Here is a 23,233-nt window from a genome sequence, read left to right as displayed (position 1 = left end):
TTGGTGCTGTGACCACTTCCCTGGGGAGCCTGTTCCAGTGCCCAGCCACCCTCTGTGTGAAGAACCTTTCCCTAATATCCAACCTGACACAACTTCATGCAATTGCCAAGTCCTGTCCCTGGTGACCAGAATGAAGAGATCAGTGTCTGCCCCTCCTCTTCTTCCTGGGAGGAAGCTGTAGACTGTGATGAGGCCTCCCCATTGATTCATTTGGATCTCCACGATGTTGCAGACCAGGCTGTATTTTAAGTAGGCATACATCAGCCTGTACCCTCTCTTTGGCCAGAAACAGGGTCTGCTCTGTCACTCCACACCCATGGAAGGTCTTCAAAAGAGACCCATATTTCCTGCAGAACCTTTGTGACCACCTAAAAGATGCCTCTTCTGAGGTGGGAAGTGCCCTTTTGTCTTCTCTAAGAGGAAGTCTGGCAATCTACAAAGGAGTCAGAGTTTGCACATGTGTTGTGAGAGGCTGAAAATGTTCCTGTTTCATGGATAGCAGGCGATTTCCAAATAGTGAGAAGCAATGCCAGTATAGTATTCTGTAGCAGCCTGCAAAGAGAATGGAAATGCTTCCCAGAAGCATGGAAATAGTCAGCTTTTGCAATGGGACTGCCAGCCTCTGCATGCACCTGTACCTCTCGCATTTCACATCCTTTAGTGGCTGGAGACATTTCTCCTTGAATCACCAGGGAAATATCAGCCTCCTGCACTCCATTTTCCTTTAAAGCAGCAAACTAAATGTAGGTCTCCTTGCTCCATGCATTAATGAGCAGTGTTGTGTAGGTATTTCCTGCCAGTATCAGCAGTCTGGTTTATGAACTGAAAGAGCCCTGTTAAAGAGCCCTGGGGGTCTGCCGATATTTCTGGATCCACCTCCCAAAATGCAGACCTTCATCTCAAACACCTCCCTCCTAAGACACTTCTTATTATTCCGGATTTTTTTTCTTTTTGTGTGTGTGTGTGTGTGTGTGTGTGTGTGTGTGTGTGTGTGTTTGGCTGACCGGTCTCTGTCAGTCAGACCTGTCCATTTGCACAGAAGTGTGTGCACAATGAACTTTGCACAATGCAAGTTTCACACATGCCACAGGCTGTAGTTCTTGTCTATGTGCTTTTCCAGACAATTCATATTTGTGTTAACTGCTCCTTAGGTCAATGTGCTTAATTCTCTCTTTTTAAATTGTTTTGTATTTTCTTGTGATATCCACCTTCTTTATTTTCTTTGGCAAATCAGGTGTGCTGTAAGTGCTGAAAACCTGCTTCTTTACAAACTGGCCTACTTGAAAGGTAGACTGTTGACATTTACCTGAGTATTGATTAATTAATTTGGTTCAAATGAAAAATGAGTAGACCTCTGCAAGTAAAGTTACATATAAAAGCATGCACTGCAGTTATGGAAACATATACAGATAACTGTAATTTCTAGCACCAGATTCACTCTGAAAATAATTTTGAGAGATATTCTAAGATCTAATTATATGAGATCATTTGTCAATTTTGTATAAAACTTAAAGGATTCTTCTAACCTAGCACTGGACTTTTGCATCTATTCCACTAAAATTCTTAAAAGTTACACCTATGATAATTAAACTCTACTGATGTACAATATTTGATTGTAGTGTTCAGCCAGCCTACTGGAATGACGTCAAATAAGAAGAGTTTCAGGAGGTTCAATCTAATTGTCTTACAATATTTAACTCTACTTGAAAGCCAGTAGGAATCCTTGTTTTAATATTAATCAGTCCAGCACCACCAAAGAGCTGGCTCTAAGCTTTTTGTGCTTTATTAGATCAAAAGTTGCCCGCAGCTCCCTCAAGGTTCACTTTTGATCTGCTTTGGATAAAACTGCTGAAATCTTCAAGCCAAGACAGAAAGCCTGATTTTACCCCAGATGTCAAAGGCAAATAGGCATCAGTGCCAACAGGAATGTGCTTCAGTGCCTCCCATAACATAAAGACAGATTAAAAAAGTGCTCAAGGCAGTCCTTGCCTTTCCTAGAGGAGAACAGCACTGTTCATGTGGGCAGTACCCTGGGTTCTCATGCTCATCTGCACCCTACTCAGAAGTATCTATACAGGCTATATGTCTTACTTTGACTCGTTATGCAAAAACATATTTTATTCCTAGACCTCAATTTAAAAATCCTTAGGACAACCATCTTCTGGAGAAAAGAAGTATGTAGGAGGAGTAAAAGTTAAAAAGAAGAGTGACACTTAAATTTTGAGTGGAAAATAATGCATGCTCACTTTCTCCCTAAGTAAAATTCTCCCCGAGACATTTTACACTGCCATTAAACCATATAATCAGGTAATTACCTATAATAGTACTATTATTTAACTGGTAATTTCTTTACCAATTTATGATTGGAATTCTGCCAAAATCCTCACATGTGAAATGGTGGAATACAAATCTTTCTGTAAAATGAACATTTCAGCTGGCACATCATCTACACTACTGATGTAGATTAATAAAAGAGACCTTGTCTCATGTACAGAGGATGCTCATTATTTGGGGTCAAAGTTATCCATATTTGCTAATCAGTGCTGTAAAATTGTTTCCTACTCAGAAGTCATGCAGATACAACTGTGCTGGAGGCACCACAAACATTTGGAACAGAGCAAAACAGAGAGGATTCAGTGTGGCTGAATTCAGTGTGGCTGCACAGCCTCTAATCCACACTGCTCAGCCAGGAAGTCACGCTGTTTACCCACAGCTCTGGTCCTTATGCTCAGTAAGCCAAAGCCTTCTGTTTTGTGGGCTTGGTTATTCTTGTTTGTTTTGGAGGTTTTTCTCATTTTAAAAGCATTCTATTTCACTGTACACTTGATAATTAGTTTAACTCTTAATTCCATGGAAAGAAGCATAGTATCTGATTCAATACATGCTTATATACAATTCATAGCTTTCCCAAGATCCTGGATATCAGGCAAGACATGCTATTTTAAAATATGTGAACATGAGACAAATAAGCATGCCTGTATTTTCATTGCCAGAGCCTTCCACTATATCTTATTGCTAAGAGAAAAAGAAAAGCAGTGTCTACTGTATTTTTTTTTTCCTGACACAGCTAACATTCTGGTTTTGACATGTATAAACTAAAAGGGAAGGCCTCAGATGTCTTGAAAATCCATCATGTACATTTCAAAATTTTACAAAAATACACAGTTCTGACAGATATATCAATAAATAGCCTGATAGACTACTGACAATTCTGTATTCATTAGGGAACTGTCCCATTTATGTGTAATTTTTTCTGACCGGCCAGTTCATATAATCACTTTAAACTATTTAAAATGTTAAAGCTTTATATTTTTCAACTTTGAATTATTGTTAGTTATCACAATTTTTGTCAAACTTACTGCATGTCACTTCTTAAGTAAATAAATAAACTAATAAAATTTGGAAAGAATACCTGGGAAAAAAAGAATATCTGATTCACCAAAAATAATAATAAATATTAAATATTAAATATTAAATATTAAATGTTTGTTACAATATTGTCTGTTAAACATCAAAGTTTTTGCACTGATTTTAAAACTTATTCTCTTAATTCTTCATATTTTAAGTATTTATTGCTGTTTTCTGTTACCTGTATCTAGAGTAAACTATTCTCAACCGTATGGGGAAACCTCTCAACGAAATCCTGCAGTGTATTATTTTCAACACAATTAGTTAATTTCTGCTCTTTTCAAGTACTTGTAGAATGACTTATACGCAGTTTCCTTTAAGAAATTCAATCATTCATTCTCAAACAGGAGCCACACTTCCTAAAATCACAATACCTTCAGACACGAAGAGTAGCATGCATGGCTGTGTTCACGCATCTTGTTTTGCCTTAGCCATCATCGCATACTCAGGCTGGAAACTGATCTATGAAATATGATTTTGATGCTCATATTGCATTGACTCAGTCATTCTTAAATTTTTCTATGCTCTAAAAACTGTCACTAATTCAGGTATGATATGGAAAAGAGACTACACCTGCAGAGCTTAAAATCATTTCCCATTACCTCAGTTATATATTTCTAAGGAATACTGGAATTGCTAAAGAAACCCGCTGGCAAATCTGCTGTGAATTATTGACAACAACATGAAAAACTCTTTAAGTGAGCTATTACAATAAATCATGTCAGGCTAAGGGTGCTAGAAGGTTACAGAAGAAAAATTCAAAACTAGTGTAAAATTGGAATTTTAATTTTAATTAGAAATAACTAATTTCAGACCAGAGTAAAACATATAATCTTCAAATTTCTGATAAAATATCACTTTTTAGTAGCAAATGTGATCTCAAATATGACATAGTCTTATATCATGCATGTACGGTGATATGATATGCAGTTGGCACTGACACACCCCAATTATTTGCATTAAAAAGTCTATTTTTAAATTTTCTGATTATCAGATTTACCATTTTATTAGTAATTTAAAAATAAGTCTGAAATTATAATAAGTTGTGAAACACAACTCTCATAAAAATGTGTATGATATCACAAATTTTTTCTTGAGCAGCTAGCAGCATAATTCCAGAAACTGGTTTGTTGAAGCCTTACATATTTCAACAGGATACAGGATAAGCAGTGACCTTTCAAAGTGAAATGCAAATTGCCAAACAATCACAATCATCAAATCATCCAGTGGAACATCCATTAAGTTCATCTTCAATCAGACTTCCTAAGAATTGCTTTTTCTCCATCTGGACTGCTACCTTTTGACCTTGGTCTGCAGCCAATTCTGCTCAGTAACCTTTACACCATGTTAGTTATTCCCTTTTCCCACCTGATCTCATTAGAAGCAACTTTCTTCCTGTTTTGTAAGAGAAATAGGAAATCTGCTCATCCAGTGTGATGTAGTCCAAGACACTCACTGCCAATAAAACAATCAAGCTGCAAAATGTTAGGGAAATTGGAAAAGGCCAAGAATAACAATACATAACATCTGAAGTGATGGAAAATAAGAAAAATAATGGAACCTTGATAATTAAGTAGCATTATGGTGTTATTGTCACCTTTATTTTACCTTTTCCCTTACATACCTGCTGGCTGAGATATCGGTGCTGTTTTCAAGGATAATCTACCCATAGTTTGTTGCCATGGATAAAACTGACCTCTTGGAGAAATCTCCAAACTTCTACAGCCTACAAAAAGACCCTGCAAATCTCCAAATGCAAAACATGAGGCAGATAACCATCTTCCCCAGAGAAGGGGCTCCTATGTGTGTTGTCTTGTCCCACAGCATGGCAAGGACTGACCCCTCGTTGTCTGTGACCCCCACCCCCAGCTGTTGGGCAGTGCTGAGCCAGCTGTTCTCTGGTCAGAGCACCCCTCAGCCTCCCCACAGGCCTGCTCCCTCCCCACGGGCTGGCTCTGCCTTGGTCATCCTCTGGAGCCAGCAGCTGCCACTGACAGGTCTTGCCTTCTCTTTCCTTTCTTAGGGTTGTAAGGGAACTGGCGGGCATAGAAAATTAGTTTTTATTTGGCTAAAGATTATCCTGCTATCCAGTTCTTCCCTCTAAGTGAGGTGTAGCCTAGTCACTGGCTTTTGATTCTTCTGAGAGTTACAGCATTTATTTAATCTTTTTGACTTCCTCCTTAAGGATTTTTTCAGACTGTCCCTTTTTATCTCTTTTCCTAGTATAGAGAGGGAGTGTATTTGAATTCTTAGATTTTTTTTCACATAGAGAAAATACAGTTTCCTGTCCAGGTTTTCCTGTAACGTTTAACTAATCCTTTATCACCACAGATATGATGCTATAATGTTCCAAGTAAAAATTTCAATGACCAAACAGGCAAGTGAGTCCAGATCTATACAGAAAACAAGAAGTAAAAATTATTTTTATCAACATAATTCTTTCATAAATACTGTCCTGTAGCAGAAGGAGTAGCATTACAGAAGATGTGAATTGTATTAATTAACTGAACTTTAGATAGCAGTCATTAATAACTCAGTATTTCTATTTAGGTGCGTTAAGATCTGAAACATCAAAAAACCCAGAAGTAATAAAAGTATTTTGTAAAATAAAGTATGTTTAACAGATATGTAGAAAGTAGAAATTATACAGAAAAAAGATTATTGTAAATTCAGCTGGATCTGTTAACCTATGGGAAAACAAGTTGAAGGAAGAGCATTCATTAATATTTGAAACAACAGAGCATGAAGCAAAGGTGTCCTGGTAAACAGTCCTGCAGCAGAAGGAAGATGAACTGGTGGGCTTCATATTAGGCAAGACAGATGTAAATTACTTGCCTTTTGAAACAGTTTATTTTAATGTGTTTCTGTCACAGTACACTTTTGCAGTTACATTTCTGAAAGGGCAGCTGTTGCTGTTGAGTGGGCATCCAGCAGCACTGACTCTACCATTTCACTGTGCTCCACCTGCCTCTCACCTTCTCAGCTCCACTCACACCTGCACGAATTCCTACTCCCAACACATGGCTTTACCCTTCTGGTTACCGATTTCCTCTGTCACAGCTGGGCCACCTCTTTTAAAGACCTGAATTTGGTGAAGCCAGTATCTAAAAACCACAGTTTTCCCTGACCAGCACCACCCCCCCCCCCATCACTCTATCCCTGAGAAACATCCACCTGCTCATGTGCTGAGTGGCAACTTACATTGGTGGGAATCTGCTCCACCTTATGTCTTTTCCACTGAAGCAGGTCTTTTAAGGGAAGTAATCTATTTGTTGTGTCACCAATCCCTTTTGCAAGTTGAATTTTTTGCTGTTTTTGCAACTTGAACCTTACAAACCAGTATAGGGAGGCATGAGCTGGCTGTTGTAATACCCATCCAATAATGACTGTGCAAGTTAGGCAGCTGGAGACAAAGCTAAGAGTGCTCTTCAGACCCCAGCATATCTTTGGGGTAACTCCATGTCTAGGAGATCTGCTCAGTAAGAGATGTATTGCCTTCTGCTGCTTCTTCTGGGAGCTCACAAACACTCCTCAAGGCTGCCCTGTGTCCCAGTCTGAGGTGCTGGACTCCTTTATGGACTGCATAGGTCATGCAAGTGCTTCATGTCAGCTTTCTAGGCTCTCGGGACCAAGGTACTGTATGGCAACACATAGTGCTTAGAGAAGTAAATCCTTTGTTGAACCTAGATTGACACTTGTCAGACACTAATATTCTTTAGTGCTAGCTTATCTTGGCAAGTCAGAGAGAAAAGGTGAGATGACATCCCCCCCTCAGAAAACAGCAGTTTTTACCCATGCCCATTCCCCTCCCATGTCAATGTCTGCATTTATATGAAGCATATTTTCCCTTCAAACTTTTAATGGGGATTTATGAAGAGCACCTTTGCTGGTTGTGAGTTGTTTTTCTTTTAAAGTCAAGTATGTAAAATTTAACAAATACAGGTCTTGTTCATAAGCAGTGAAGTGTATAGACCTCTGCAAATCAGCAATGAAGGGAGCAGTCCAAGTTTACACTCCAGAGATTACAGTGGCAAAGGGACGGTTCAGGAAATTTCTGCTTCCTTCCTAAAGTAGGTAGAAGGTTACAAATTAATCTCAAAAGAGTTTATAAGTCTTCAAAGAGTTAATGAGTAGGTTAAAACTGCCTGCTTCTCTTAATCGTCTATTGGGCAGTTGGTCCCGTAGCATATAAAGTACCCAACATGAATATGAGAAGTACAGCAGAGAGAGCCAGCAAACAAACAGCAGACAGGAACAAAGGGCTGTGTCTTCTGTGAAAGATGCCAAAAGGTCTTTTTACTTTCATTCGTCTTTTTATGCTCTTACTCAGTTTCTCCACTATTTGCCTGGGAGTACTTTGCATGTCCAAGCTTTCCTCCATGTGCAGATGTGGGAGCAACAAGCTAGTGTTTTATTGCCTGCTAGCTTTGGGGCTCTGTCTCCTTGTTACTGGCATTTTCTGGAGCACTTTTCATGAAGTCCTGACATACAGGGCCCTTGGCATCTTCATTCGATATCCCAGCTACAGAGAACCACATGTCTGCACCATAGACAGGTATGTGTTGCAAATGAACTTGGAGGGAGGGATGCTATTTTTTAAACATACTGTGAAAACAAAGAAGAAATACAAGGCTTTTACAAAATGCAAATCCTGTAGCCATTTTATTATTTTTCTTTGGAGAGAACTGCAGTCTGAAATTTTATTTGCTAGAGCAAGCAGCAATGTGCAAACAGCCATTCATGCAAACAATACCTAAGGTAAGGTATTCTACATGAAACAGAGAAAGTTTCAGACTTCCCAAAGCTTCCAAAGCCATGCATGGAGGCAGCAGGTGCAGCTATTACAACTTCACACAGGAGCATAGTGAGATTCATCTCAGCAGACAATTTAAGATGCTGCTGGGCGCTCATGTAGGGAGAAGATGAGGTATGCAAGGGGCCTCTGCTCATTCATTATATGGCTCCTGCTTAAATTTTATTGTCTAATTCTACCCCCGATTTAAAATCCTCAGGAAATTCAACCAGGCTAAGTGCAAGGTTCTGCACCTGGGTTGGTGCAAATTGAAGCACAAACACAAGCTGGGCAGAGAATGGTTTGAGAGCAGTCCTGGGAAGAAGAACCTGGGGCGGATTTTGTTGATGAAGTAGGTCAGTGCAACCCAGCAATGTGCACAATGTGCACCTGCAGCCCAGAAAGCCAAATGTGTCCTGAACTGCATCCAAAGAAGTGTGACCAACAGGTTGAGGTAGGGCATTCTGCTCCCCGGCTGTGTCTTTGTGAGTCCCCACCTGGAGCATTTCATCCAGATTTGGCATCCTTGGTACAGAAAGGGCATAGACCTGCTCCAGTGGGTCCAGAAGAGTGCCATGAAGATGATTAGGAGAATGGAACACTTCTCCGGTGATGACAGGCTGAGAGAGCTGGAGTTACTCAGCCTCAAGAAGGTTCCAGTGAGTCTACAGCACCCTGTGTACATGAAGGGAACTTACAGGAAAGATGGACAAGGACTTCCAAAAAGAATATGTAGTGACAGGACAAGAGGAAATGGTTTCAATTGGAGGAAAAGTTATGTTTATATTAGATATTGGGGGGAAAATGCTTTACTGTGAGGGTGGCGAGGCACTGGAGCAGGTTGCCCAGAGAAGCTGTAACTGTCCCATCCCTGGAAGCACTCAAGGTGAGGTTGGATGCACAGCCTGGTCTAGTGGAAGGTGGCCCTGCCCATGGCAGGAATTGAATGATCATTAAGGTTCCTTCCCAAACCATTCTGTGACCCCATGACTTTGTTCTTCACAAAGTCTGATGCTTTGAGAGAGAGAGTTTCTTAAACTGTACTAGGCCTGGCAAAACTCTTTAACATGGTCACTGAATTCAAATTTCTTTTCATGGACTGTTGTGAAAACCATACTAGAAACACTGACAATGGGTGTTCTAAAGGCGCTATAAAAGCAACATTCAGTAAATTTTGGTTAGATAAGCAGTAACACACCAAATTTATTTTTAAACTGTGGAAAACAATGGTTATTGCAATAATATATAACTTTGAACACTGATCTCATTCTTCTTCCAAATTAAACTTTTCTATCACTTGTTAAAATACTCACAAGCATGAGTGTTTGTATGCCATGGTTGGGAATTTTCATGGGGAAGTCTTGTCTTTTTAGAGAGCTGAGTTTTAATAAAACATTTTTACAAAGGCAAGGCAAATGATACCAGTTATGCCTACATTTTATATTAATGTCTTTAAACACACTTAGATATCAGTTTACAGTAAAATCCTCATCTAAATTTTGGAAACATAACAGACAAAGCATCTAACCAAGCTCTGTGAGATAAATCACACTTCACCACGATGTGTTTCTTTTTGGTTTGCTTATTTTAGGCCTGACTTCTATCCTCCCTCTTATGAAGACAGCATAGATCCTGAAAAGCTGGTCTCCCCACTGTCAGTTGCCTCCACAATAAAACAGCAAGAATTCATCAATATTCCTCCGCCTCCATACAGTGAAAGCAGTCCAGAGTTTGTCAGTGAAACAAATGAGCAGGAACAGCCACCACTATACACATTATCTCTGGAGCAACTGCAAACAGCTGGCCAAGACCCAAGCCACAGAAGGGGGTTAAATTCTCATATATTCATGCAAGAAATCAGTTGCCAACAGGATACAGATTTCCAGAGGACCTCAGGAAGAGCAACACCTGCCAAAACATGAGAGACAGGCAGCCAGTAAAATCCTGCATCTGCGAAGCAGGGAAAACTGGGAGAAGACTTGTGTCAGTGATCCCTAATAGTAACACTAATTAAGGTGAAATTGCACAGGGAAAATACTGATCATTTGTGACTTAGAATGGAGTTGGAGGGATATGTAAAAGTGCTCAGTATTTCAAATTAGAATTAATCTCCAGAGAGATAGAAATGCTCAGGCTGTGTCTACTAGAAGTCACCATCTCTGGCAATAGGAGTTTCTTATACTGCAAGATAAATGAAGCACCATGGTGCTATCAGTCTTGATTTGTGCTTCATAATGAGTTTCAGAAGAAAGCTATCATTTTTGGTTTTGAGACATTAACTGACTTGGGAAACCTATTAACTTTGCTTTTGCTTGAAATTTGCAGATTATTTGTTGCAACTGATTGTTTTTGTATTGTATGCCCTTATGTGGGTGGCAAAAAGAACTGCTATTTTACTAGTGAATTCATGAATAAACTTTGTATTTAAAACAAATGCCTTGTAATTGCTTATATGATACAAGATGCCCATGATTCAGGATAAGGGCACAATAAATTACACCACCTAACTGCCAAACAGAAAGCTCTGGTTATGCTTACATCTCCTCAGAGGGAACTATCAATTGCAGGAGGAAAAATCATCTCTGATTCTACTGAGCCAATTCTAAGAGCAGTTGCTTCTGTCACAGCTTATTCAAGACTGTGGGAACTGAAAAATGGACTCTGTATCCTGTTTCTGACACAAGTGGCTTCATAATTACACAACAAACACCAGAAAAAGGACAGGCTTGGACTCATCCTTCTTCTGTTATATGTATCCTTCCTCCCACAAAATCACTGAGGCAAATTTTCATCCAGGACACTGTCATCTGTATTTCCAGATGGCAAAAAAAATTTCATGAGGGTTCACAGATTTGAACTTGTAATATTTACTTTGGATGGAACTTTTATTTCTGGGTTGGAAGGTTTAGGTTGGAGAAGATCTATTAGTCCAAGCCCCTGCAATGAGCAGATACGTCTTCAATTAGATCAGGATGGTCAGAGCACTGTCCAACCTAACCTTGAATTTTTCCAGGAATGGGATATGAATCACCTCTCTGGGCAACCTGCTCCTTTACAAAACCTATTCCTGGTTTTGTAACAGACCAGTGAAACAGAAAAGCTATCATGCTTTCCAGATGTTCACATTCTGTAAGACTACAAGTTAAGCTTTACAGCTGTACATGCAAGCCATGGTGGCAGCCATGGCCAAGGCCAGGGAACTGATAGTTGCATCGGTTTTGCCCTTCAAAGAATTTCATCCTTTATGGGAAGAACACACAGTTCTGCAGTTGCTGTAAGTAGAAGGAAAAGAAGCATAAAAAGGGCTGAACAAGCTACAGAGGAAGAAAAAACCTTTCAGGACAAGTTGGGGATGCAAAATGTAAAAAAGTACCCAGAGGGAGAAAAAAAGAGTCCCTGAAAGAGACAGAAGATACAAATTTTTCAAAGTGACTGAGAAGCAGCACACCAAGAGGACAATAAAAATCAGAGGAACACAACACATGATTTCCAAAACAGTTAAAGAGAGGATCTGCTTGAGTGACCTCGTTATGGCCTTACCTCCTACCATTACCTTATCCATCCTCCAAAATCTCCTGCTTCTTTACTCCAGAGTCCCAGACTCTGAAGGCAGCGAGCATTGTGCAAGTATTAGTGCAGACACCAATCACAGCAGGCAAGACTTATTAACCAGGAGATATCCCACAGCAAAATCCTCAGCATGTTTGGCTTTTTTTTTTTCCTTCCCCGTGGAAATCTAAGTTTTACACTAGGTGATATTAAAACAAGACCGAGAGAGTGGAAAATGGCTGGGACTACAGTTCTGGGTCATACTAAGAGTAAGTGTTGCAGGACCATCACTGAAGTTTGCTCTTCGAGTGGTTTACTACAGGAAACACAATCAGAGCATTTCTACATGTATTTATGAACAGCCAGGAAGTTCTTTCTCCCAATTCCACAAGAGTCCTGCAGTGCCCCTTTTTAGTGCCAGCCCTTTGCAGATGTTGTGGGGTCATAATGGATCCAGAAATGTGAAACTGAGGATAAATGCATCTTCAACCTGCAGTATGCAATAAAGTATTTGATACTAAAAAGTTACTGAGGTAGGGGGAACATTCACATTAATACCTAATATTTTGATACAATCTAGTTTTAAGTTTCTCTTTTCAGCTAATGATTATGAACTTAATAAAAAATGCCATGGGCAATGAGCTCAAAAATGTCAAAAATCTTAAGGCAGCAAAAGGCTTTAAACACTTTGCTTTTGATTGTATTTATTAGCATGAATTTATCTTTGCCAAGAGTAGCAGCTGGAAATTTTACATTAAAATAAATGAAGGCTGTGAATGATCTGAGTGATATTAACTGGTGAAGGGCTGAAGGTTATGAACTGGTCAAACTAAAGCTGCAGAACAGAACAGATTCTGTGCATTGTCACACAACTTCCTGACACTGGTGACTGAGAAGCCAATCTTGGCACTTATAACACCAGAAGAAATGTGTGGGCATGTGAAGGTTTTTGCTGTAGGGATCATGAGACATCACAAGATGGTGAATTCAGAAATTTGAGTGGAGGGAGAATAGCAAAGAGTGGAACTGACGTTTGCAAAGCAGACTTTAACATCTTCAGAGCTGCTTGGAAGAGTCACATGGGTTCTGGCCCCAGGAGACCTGTTTAATTTTCAAAGATCACCTCCTTTAAGCTCAGGAATCGTTCAATCTGATATGCAGAGTTCAAACAAAGGCAGCAAAAGGCCTACATGGATGGCCAGAGAGCTCCTGACTAAACTCAGATATAAACAGGAAATGTATGGTAAGTGGAAGCGGGGACAGCTGAATTAGGAGGAATGCAGAGCACTGTACAATCATGCAGGAATGAGATGAGGAAAGCCAAAGCCCACCTGGAGCTGAACGAGGTGATGCTGTGGTTTAAGATCAGCTAGAAATTAAGCTCCAGACACACACTTCCCTTCCCCTGACCCCTTCCAGTGAGAAAGGGACAAAAAGGGAGAGATTATGGGTTGAGACCCATAATAGTTTACTGGAAAAATAATAAGATAAGGAAAACAAACAGTAACAACAACAATACTAATAATAACAATATATAAAAGAGGGTGATTATACCCCAAAATGCTTATGGAAGTCCAACTATCCCATTGTTACCATGACCAGCAACATGCAGCTTTTCCTGAGACAAAGGATAAAAATGGCAGGTGTTACCGCATCCCTGGGGACGACATGGCTTTTCCAGAGACAAAGAAGAAACGGGTGGACATTACCACAGCCAATCCAGGGGTTTTTGTCCCACATCTAAGACAGTGGAAAACAATGATGGATAACTCTCCCTAGCCAGTTCGCATTGCTCCACCCAGACCACACTGACTGCACCACTCTGTTCAGCACTTTACTTTCACAGGTAAAGACGGAACAAAAATGTCTCTCCTTCCACTCTGCCTTTTCTTATACCCAAATCCATGCCCTACAGCAATGACATGACTAGTATAGAATAAATCACCTGTACACATCCATACAGCTCCAGCCTCCTTGACCTTCCCATACCTCCATCCCAGCAAATGCAAAAATAACTCTATATGGGCTGAACAGATGGGAAATGCGAAGGCTAATGGGGTAAGCTTCTACAGCTTCTACAGTTTCTATGTGAGTTTAAAGAGGACATAGAAAAGGCTGAGGTGCTCAATGCCTTCTCTGCCTCCATCTTTACTGCCAAAAGCAGTCTTCCAGAATTTTAGGCCTTTGAGACTAGAGGAAAAATATGGAGGAAGAAAAGGTCAGGAAGTACTAGAAAAAACAGGACATCCGTGGAATGACTTAGGATGGCATGCACAGAGCTGAAGAAGCTAAGTCATGCTATTGCAAGCTACCCTCTATTGCCTTTAAAAGACTGTGGGTGACCAGAAGTGGTCCCTGAGGTAAGAGAGCAAATATCACTCCTGTCCCTGAAAGAAGGAGGATCCGGGGAGTTATAGGCTGGTCAGCCTCACTTCAGTTCCTGGGGAGGTGATGGAATAGCCAATGCTGGAAACCATTGCTAAAGCCAAAGACAAGAAGGTAATTAGGATCAGGAAGGATTTTTGAAAGGTAAATTGTGCTTAACCAACTCAACAACCTTCTACAACATTGAAGTTCAACAAAGGGAAGTCCTGCCCTTGTGGATGAACAAGCCCAGACAGCAATACATGCTACAGCCAGTGGGCTGGAAAACAGCTACACAGAGAAAGATCCGGGGATCATGCACTTAACAAAAAATTTTCAACTCACCAGCAACTCACCTGCACAGCAATTGACATCCTGAGTTGCACCAGAAAAAACAGCAGCAGCAGCTGGAGGAAGGTGATCCTTTCCCTCTGCTAAGCACTGGTAGAGTTAAGATACATGTGGAGTGCTGGGTCTGGGTCTGAGCTTCCCAAGCACAAAAACAAGCACACAAACATTCCAGAGTGCCTCCAGCAAAGAACCATAAAGGGACTGGAAAATTTGTCAAATGATAATACACTGAGAGAGCTGGGAGTGTCTAGTCTGGAGAAGAGAAGGCTCTTGAAGGATCTTACTGATTTCTAGAAATACTTGGTGGAAAACAAGTGTATGGACCTAGGCTCTTCTCAGTGACAGGACAAGAGGCAATGGGCACAAACTAGATGACATGAAATTCCTTCTGAACACTCCAGAAGGTTTTGCTATTCAGGATTTGTTTGTTTGTTTTACCCTATGGGAGCAGTCACTTGAACAGGTTGCCCAGAGAAATTCTGGCATCTCAGCCCTTGGAAATAATTAAAACCAACTACACATGGTCCTGGGCAGCCTCCTCTACCTGACTCTGCTGTGATCTGGGACATAGGTGATTTTAGTCCTGATGAACTAGATGGCCCCTTCCAATCTCGAGGATTCTGTGATCCTCTGGTTCAGGTGAGTAGTATATCGCCTTCCAAATCTCTGAACTGAGAAAATATGAGGGTTTAGGAAACAGAATCATCCAAATAAATGTTAGTGCAATCACAGCTGAATAATACAGGAATCTTGCAACTTCCAGACTGGAGGAAGCTGCTCATCCAACAATAGCACAAAAGGGTGTGGGTCTCTGTCACAGTGCGACACTGTGGTAAGATGAATAGTATTAATAATAGTCTTCCTTCTGCTAAACGTATGGTCTGGTTTTAGGAGCTCTGCATCTTTTTGCAAGTTCATATAACTTGCTTTTTTCCACATATTCATCTATCATGTTAATAATTAAAAGACCTCAAGAAATGCAGCACACTCCATGTGACTACAGTCCTCTCCCACGTACTTCAGGTATAAAGATCTGTGCTTGAACCTCACAAAGTTTTATTCATCTTCTGGCAGAGAAAAGCAGTTAACTGGTGGAAAATACCAGTAACATTTTATCAGTATCACCCATCACCATAAAAAAGGGATGGTGATTTCAAGTTAGGCTACTTCTGCAAGTCTGCTGTTTGACAGCTGTTCAAAACCAGACTCAAACAACCCTTTTCTCAATCAGCCCTTTTCTCCATTTCCATACACAGGCACAACAAATGTTTCTCCAGCCCAGGACAAAGTCAATACAGAGATTTTAAAACATGCCCTTTGTTTATGATGACTGCCTTCATGAAAGTAGACTGCCATCTACTGCAGCTCTAGTGACAGCTTTCTGATAAAAGCACAAGTGTATTTATTCCATCTTCATCTGTTCTTGAGTCTTCCCTCTGCATCCTGAAAGATTCAGTGCAGATCCTGAAAGCTTCAGTATATTTTACTTTTCAAACTGTATTCTCATTTCAGCAAAGTTTGGCAAATGTGAAACTCCATAGTATAAACAGCTAGTTCACTATGTGATCAAAAATAATTTCATTATCAGAGAACGCATAAGAGATTGTAGAAATTTTAGTGGACTGATTTTCAGAATGTTCCCCCACACAACCCAATAATTTGAACTGTCATAATCCAGAATGTGTCTATGCTTGACTGTGTGTGATCTACTAGTTAGGAGATTGTTATCCTGCACCTAGAGATGTTGAATATAAAGATATATATATATATATAAAATATAGACACATAGAAAAATATATAAAATATATTGTGTATATATATTTTATATATATACACAATATATTTTATATATTGTGATATATATATCACAATATATTTTATATATCAAGGTTTCTGTGAAGATGAGTGCTCTTACATAATAAAGTAGATGTCCAAACTGTGTGAGAATGTCATGGTCATGATCATATAAAATAAAAATCTTTATGAAAAGAACTAAAGTCTTAAAATCTCTTTTGGTTTGTGGGACCATTTAATGGTAAGGTAGGACACTAAGTGAGAACATACCTCATTTATTTAGAGCCAATTAAGTAATAATGTAATTGTAATAAAGGCAACTTTATTAAGATGCTTGAAAGTGCAGGGTGTCTTCTCCACAATTATGTATTAAGACAGATATACAGCATTACTCTTTATTGTATACTAAGTGCTATAGCCATTTTCTGACAGAAGTGTTGAAAGAAATTTAAACAATTTCCTTTGCTGCAATATTATATAAATTGTACTAAAATTTGACAGCCACAATGAATTGAAATACACTGCAAAGAGGCAAGCTGCACAAAGCCACCTTGACGAATGATACAAGTGATCACACCGTTCCCAAGGAAGCAAAGCTTTCAAGCAAATCACATGCATAAAGTGTTTGTGTTCTTTTTCAGAGCACAGTATTGTAGCTAAAACTGCTGTATCATTTCACAGGCAGAAAAATGCTGATGTCCATATCCCCAACAGCCTTCTCAGATCTATGCCGGGAACATCTCTTGCACTCCCCAAATTTTTATTGCATGATCCACTGTTACCAAGAATCTAATAGAAACCATGTCCAGAGGGTGAGTCAGACTAGTATTTCTATTCAATTGATTAGGGTTTGATTGCCTCTCACTCACTTTGTGGTAAGTGGAGCATGAGCATTCCAAAGACTTAAAAAAACTTCTGCAACTCCTTAAAGAATTGCTGAACTTGCAAAGATTATCTTTCAAACACAGTAAGCACCAGTATCATCTCCTGACATGAGGAATATTATGGAAGACAGTCAGATTCCATACCCGACATATTGCTGGAAGGACAAAATCAGCTTTATAGAACAAAGGCCTCCTTTTGGAGGAAAACAACCAAAGAGTCAAAAAATAAGGAAAATCTAAAGGCACAAGACACATTGATATGTTTTAAAAGCGGGGTAAAAATGTATGGAAAACCCCCTCTTCGGGCGCAAGTGTAAGTGTGAGTACAACACTGCTGTCAGTGTGCATCTGTGAGCAACCGGAGAGGCCTGAAAGGAGGCATGGAGCCAGGGGAGGAAATACACCCCGTGCAAAGCTTAGCACACAGCCCTGTAACTCAGACATGCTTGGTACACCTCTTCAGAAACCTACCAGAACGAGACAAGAATCGCAAACAATACTCACCAAGCATGTCTTTGCTTTGCAACTCCTCCTTCTCTCCCCCTTACTGAAATTTCTCCAACTTTTATCATAGAATTCAAAACCAAGCAGTTGTCATTTTTGGCAACATTACTGACAACATTTGAACATTAAGGCCTCTTTCTTTGGTTATACTGTTATCAGAAATTATGATACTGCAGGTAAAACAAGTCAATACACTATTTCATTTGGAGATCAATGAAAATGATTATGCTTAATGTTATATTGAATTTTTCTTCCCACCTAACCTTTAAAACCATACAAGGCACAAATGGCTAACAAGTTTTAACAAGGGTCTGTCTCTTCCTTGCTGTTCCTCTTTTGGCCCTGGCTTAACAATCTTCTGTGGCTTCAAGTGATGACAGTGGGTCCCTTTCGTCCTGTCCTCTCATGAATCTGAGATATTTTCAGTGCAATTGCAATTAGAGGACTCAGCACAGCCTAAAGATGAAGAAATACATTAAATTACATAAAGCAGAAATATCAAAAGACATTTCACATTTATAAATCCTTCTTTTAACTGCACAATGATACAACAGTAAATAACAATATCACAATATCAAAAACTGACACAGCTATGCTGTCAATTGCTGCTATACTTGACACAATGAAGTATCATGCTTAGCATATGTTTTGTAAAGTGTTTCATAAGTGAGTATACCTAAGCTATGCAGAAAGGAGAAACAGTAAATATACACTGTACTTATCACTCTCTGTGAAACAGGAAATGTGGAGCTCTTTGCAATCTGCAGTACAAAACAACCCAGAAATAACAGAGGTAGACTTGTTTCTATTCTGATGAGGGAAAGTCAAACAGATGATATTTTCTTCCTAAATACACTTAATACGTGAAGCTTAGGGTCAGAAGGTACTGTGACAACTAACTACCTTAACAGAATTCACAGAAGTGTGTTTTAACTAACGGCACATGCAACTGTATTAATAGGATAAATTCCAACAGAACAGCGCGAACTTTCAAGTTTCAGACTACAGGCCTTATTAAATAGCCATTTATAGACCTGAAGGGGTGAGTACAGATGACAGCTATGACAGTAGCACATGAAAATCAAGTAAAACACTATTTTTTTAATGGCAATTGCATCTTCTTTCAGTTAGTTAAATGATTCACAAAGATAAAATGGCAGAACTGAATTCTGTGTAATTTTTTTTTTTCAGAGACTCATATATTTACTTACCAAACTAATTATTTGACCCCTAGAGATTTTCTACAGCTGTCCCTTTTAAATGAACTAATTCCAGCTTCACATACATTGGGTTTGAGAATCAAATGAAATAGAACAGAATTTTGGAGAGCTGAAATGTACAGATATCTTTTTTTATAAGCCCATATAATCAATACTTTGAATCTGTTTCACCCGACAGTTTCCGACAGGATGAGGTGTTTATTTATGCAAACAGTCAGACAGTTAAATCAAAGAGTGAAGAGACTAACTGTGCAAGCAGAGTCATGGAATAACACCATGATTGCCATTGGTGTCAAGTGAGTTTATGATTAAGCTCAGTTATGCACAAATGTGAGCAGTCTGACATGTTATTGTTAAAAAAGCCCCATATTTGTAGATATCTATCTACTGAATAATCACTGAAGCAGAACACAAGTCTATTAAAGTCAAATATACTTAGAGAAGATTAATATGGAGAGCACAAATTCACATCTGTGAGCAAATGCTGCAAAAGTAAATATTAAAATGTGCCAATTTATAAGGTCTGGATGAGACTAAAGCATTTGAAGTTCACCAGCACTCACCTAAGAAACCTTTTCCTTATTTAATCTAAAAAGTACAAGAAAAATTAAAAAGCAACTCTCCTGACCCACCTTACTGGACCATGCTTTTTTAGGCAAGAAATGCACTCTGAATTTAAAAAAAAAAAATCCACAAGCAACTCTTTACACAATGCTGGAACAAAACATAGAATCAAATGAGTTTGTGTCACACATTTACAAAAACAATTTAGCTTGCCAAATGATTCCAATTACTACTAAGTACTCTGCTGCAATCATGCTTCTCAACCAAGAAAGTCCTTTTTTAATTGTCTTTCCACACTTCAATTTAATTTTTAACTTTCTTCCTCCAATATACGTAAAAAAGGCAAAAGTGCATCATATATGGAATGGCAAGAATAGGACAGAATAATAAGAAACTAGGACTACATATGCCTTTTAAAAATTCCTTTACCTCTGCCATGAATAGTTTACATTTCAGTTGCAAGAGATAAATCTCAGCCAACAATCATTTATCACTAATATTCCTCTAGAAAGACTTCTGTATCTCAAGGAGATCTTTTTAAAAAGTATTTTTTATTGGTTCTGTCTACTTGAGATATTGTAAAACTTTACTATTGACATTTCAACTCTAAGTGACAACTGAAATTACTCTGGATGTTAAATAGCCCATTTATCTCTTAGCAACTGTTTAGGACATATGGCATGTTACCGTTTAGATAAAAGATAAGAACTGAAAATTAACAGAAGTGACTTAATCAGAATCTTGCTTTAGTAATCACAGACAGAAGTTAAAAAAATAGTTGGGAGGAATGATCAAGAGAAAATAAATCAAGTAGAAGATATCTAACATCAGGCAAATACAGATTAAAAGCCTTTTCCTTGGGAATAAACTGTACCAGAGCTGTCAGACATGTATAATTCCTCTTGGCTCATTAGCAATTTTTCTCTTTGTGACCTTGCAAGAAAATTCCCCACAATTTCCTCTCTTCCAATCAAGGCTGAAGATAAGATTTGTCCCAATGATGCATCAGATTTCTCAAAAAGTTAGGAAGGGCTGAGATGGACCTGCTTGCATGTGAAAAAGCTGAGCATGTGCCTGTACATCCTGGAGAGCTTCTGCCCTAAAGCATAAAGCTCAGCACAGTGTGTCTGCTATGGCCTTCCATTCCGAAAACACCCAGAAGTCTTTGGAAAGGTTTATGCTGCAGCCACCAGCCCTAAGGATCTAAGGGATGTGTTTCATTGTGAAACAAACTGAGCAGATGCTGTAATATCCACAGCTCTGGCGGTGTTCAGTTGATTCGGCTGAGAAGAAGAAAACATTCCACATCAAAAAAGGAAACTGACCTCTCTAGTCTTGTGCATGGTCTGTCTGTAATCTCAAATGGAATTACAATAAAGGTCAAGGAGGCAGTTGCTCTGCCCCTGGCAATAGAGGAGGGCAGGCATGAGAGGTGAAATAAACAGAAGGAAAATGGAAACCAAGTTGAGCATGAAGACATCTACGTTCACAAAAGATTAGCTCTTTTCTAGTATATCCAAAGAGCTTTGAGGGAAAATTAGGTTTGATTAATTAATTTCCTCAATTCATGAAATATTTGATAATCACTGTCCCATTATTTATTTCCTTTGCAGTCCCAGTTGATTTAAAATTTCTTCACTCTACACTGTGACTTTGAGAAGGATCTGAAGCTAAATTACCTGAATAGTATAAACATGCTGCATTATCTAAGAGTGTGTTCAAACATATGTAAGTCTCCACATTCCACGTGTCCTCTAAGAAAATCTTAAGAATTTTAACAGTAAAGGCGAAACTTTTATTATAGTTCAACTCCAGACAGCAACTAAGTACCCCAGAGCTGCTCACTCACTTCCCTGACCCTGGCAGATTGGTAGAGAATTGGAAAAATGTAAAACCCGTGGACTGAGATAAGCACAGCTTAATAAGTGAAATAAACTAAGATACACTAACAAAAATAATAATAAAAGGAAAAAGAGTGAGGAATAAAATCCAACCAAACCCCCACAAATTATATTAATACAGCACCCACCACCCACTGACCGATGATCAGCCTGACCTGAGCAGCCATCAGCTCCTCACAGCTAGCTCCCACAGTTAATAAGATGTTCTGTGGTATGGAATATCCCTTTGGCCAGTTCAGGTCACCTGCCACATCTATGGTGATTCCACAGTGATCCTCCCAGATTATTGTGGATCTCCTCACTGAGAGAGTCCTTGACATAGGTTAACTTGTACTTAGCAACAACTACAACATCAGTGTGTTATCAGCATTATTCTCATACCAAATCGAAAACAGCACTGTACCACCTAGTAAGAAGAAAATTAATTCTAGCCAGATTAAACTGGAACAATTTTACATATTTTTTATGGACTGTACTGTATGTTCTGATAGCTAAAAGGAGTCATGCTAAAAACCCCTCAAAAATAAACAAAGAGGCAATAATTGTCTAGCTGCACTTGCGCTTAGTGTTTTATATGCCTAGCAAGAACCGTATAGATTCCTTTCATTTTGTCCCAGTGAAGTGATATAGAACCCAAGACTTCTGGATTGTTCATTTCAGTTCCCTGCTCTTGGACCATCTCATTAACAATCATTTTTTATAATCCCTCACATATACAATCACATATAACAAAAATTTTTCATGTACCAAACAAGATCCACCTGTAAATCAGAGGGTTTTTCCCTCTGCTGTTCACTGTTCAAAACTCAATCCAGAAATTCACTATTTGATGATCAAGATGTATTTTTAACCTTTTTTTCATTTTTTTCCCTTTCTAATTGGATAGCCTTTTCCAATAAAAACACAAAGAAGCAACTCCTGCCCCAAAGTCTTTGCTTGGCTGCTGCTGATCTTATGATTCCATAGCTAACTAGCACATTGTTTACTAGTCTTCAGTGAAAGTAATTGCAGCATTTGTGATTCACTGCATTTCATTTAAGGAGTACCCAATATAAACTGCACACAACTGAGGGAATTGGTTGATGTAATTGCACACACTCTCCTTGATATTTGAAGTCATGGCAGTCAGGGTAAGTCCCAGGTGACTGGAAAAAGGGAAAAATATTGTACTCACCTTTAAGAAGGGTAGAAAGGAGGAATACTGAGAAATACTGACCTGTCAGCCCCACCCCAGCCTGGGAATATCATGGAACAGATGCCCCTAGAGCTGTGCACATATAGGACAGGGAGGTGATTCAGGACAGACAGCACAACTGCACCAAGGGCAGATCCTGCCTGATCAAGCCAGTGGCCTTCTGTGGTGGGGTGATGGTATCAGTGGACAAGGGAAGGGTTACAGATGTCATTTTTCTGTCATTTTACTGTAAAGCGTTTGGCACAGTCCCCCACAACATCCTTCTCTCTTGACTGGAGAGAGTTGGACTCAGTGGGTGGACTGTTAGGTGGATGAGGAATTGGTTTGACAGTCACATCCAGAGGGTGGTGATCAATTGCTCAGAGTCCAAATGGACTTGAGTGACAAGTGGTGTCCCTTGGGGGTCCATAATGGGACCAGTGTTATTTAGTATCTTCATAAATGACATGGACAAAGGGATCAAATGCACCTTTAGCAGATCTGCAGATGAGACCAACCTGAGTGGTGCACTTGACACACCTGAAAGATGGGATGACATCCAGAGGGACCTGGACAAGCTCGAGAAACAGGCTCATGGGAATCTCATGGAATTTTTAAGACCAAGTGCAGGGTGCTGCACCTGGGTCAGAGCAGCCGTTGTACCAGCACAGGCTGGGGATGCACAGATCACAGCAAACCTGCCCAGAAGGACTTGGGGATGCTGGTGT

The 23,233-nt window shown here is 39.4% G+C and overlaps 2 protein-coding genes across 2 annotated transcripts in view; one reads left to right on the top strand and one right to left on the bottom strand.

The window, feature by feature from the left end:
* Positions 1–5,362: 5,362 nt before the first annotated feature.
* TMEM252 (transmembrane protein 252) lies at positions 5,363–11,210 on the top strand. The gene is made up of 2 exons (XM_009093977.4): positions 5,363–7,963; positions 9,792–11,210. The coding sequence occupies exons 1-2, from the start codon at positions 7,689–7,691 to the stop codon at positions 10,120–10,122; spliced, it is 606 nt and encodes a 201-aa protein (XP_009092225.2). The 5' UTR covers positions 5,363–7,688; the 3' UTR covers positions 10,123–11,210.
* A 5,350-nt stretch (positions 11,211–16,560) lies between these two features.
* PGM5 (phosphoglucomutase 5) overlaps positions 16,561–23,233 on the bottom strand; it is a 68,605-nt gene continuing 61,932 nt past the window's right edge. Inside the window, exon 11 of the mRNA XM_009093975.4 lies at positions 16,561–18,102. Coding sequence (XP_009092223.2) covers positions 18,013–18,102 — 90 coding nt within the window. The 3' untranslated portion in view covers positions 16,561–18,012. The remainder of the gene's footprint in view (positions 18,103–23,233) is intronic.

The sequence above is a fragment of the Serinus canaria genome, chromosome Z (genome assembly GCF_022539315.1).
Source record: "Serinus canaria isolate serCan28SL12 chromosome Z, serCan2020, whole genome shotgun sequence".
NCBI lineage: Eukaryota > Metazoa > Chordata > Aves > Passeriformes > Fringillidae > Serinus > Serinus canaria.
The sequence above is the reverse complement of the archived record's forward strand: the minus strand, read 5'-3'. Positions and strand labels throughout refer to the sequence as shown.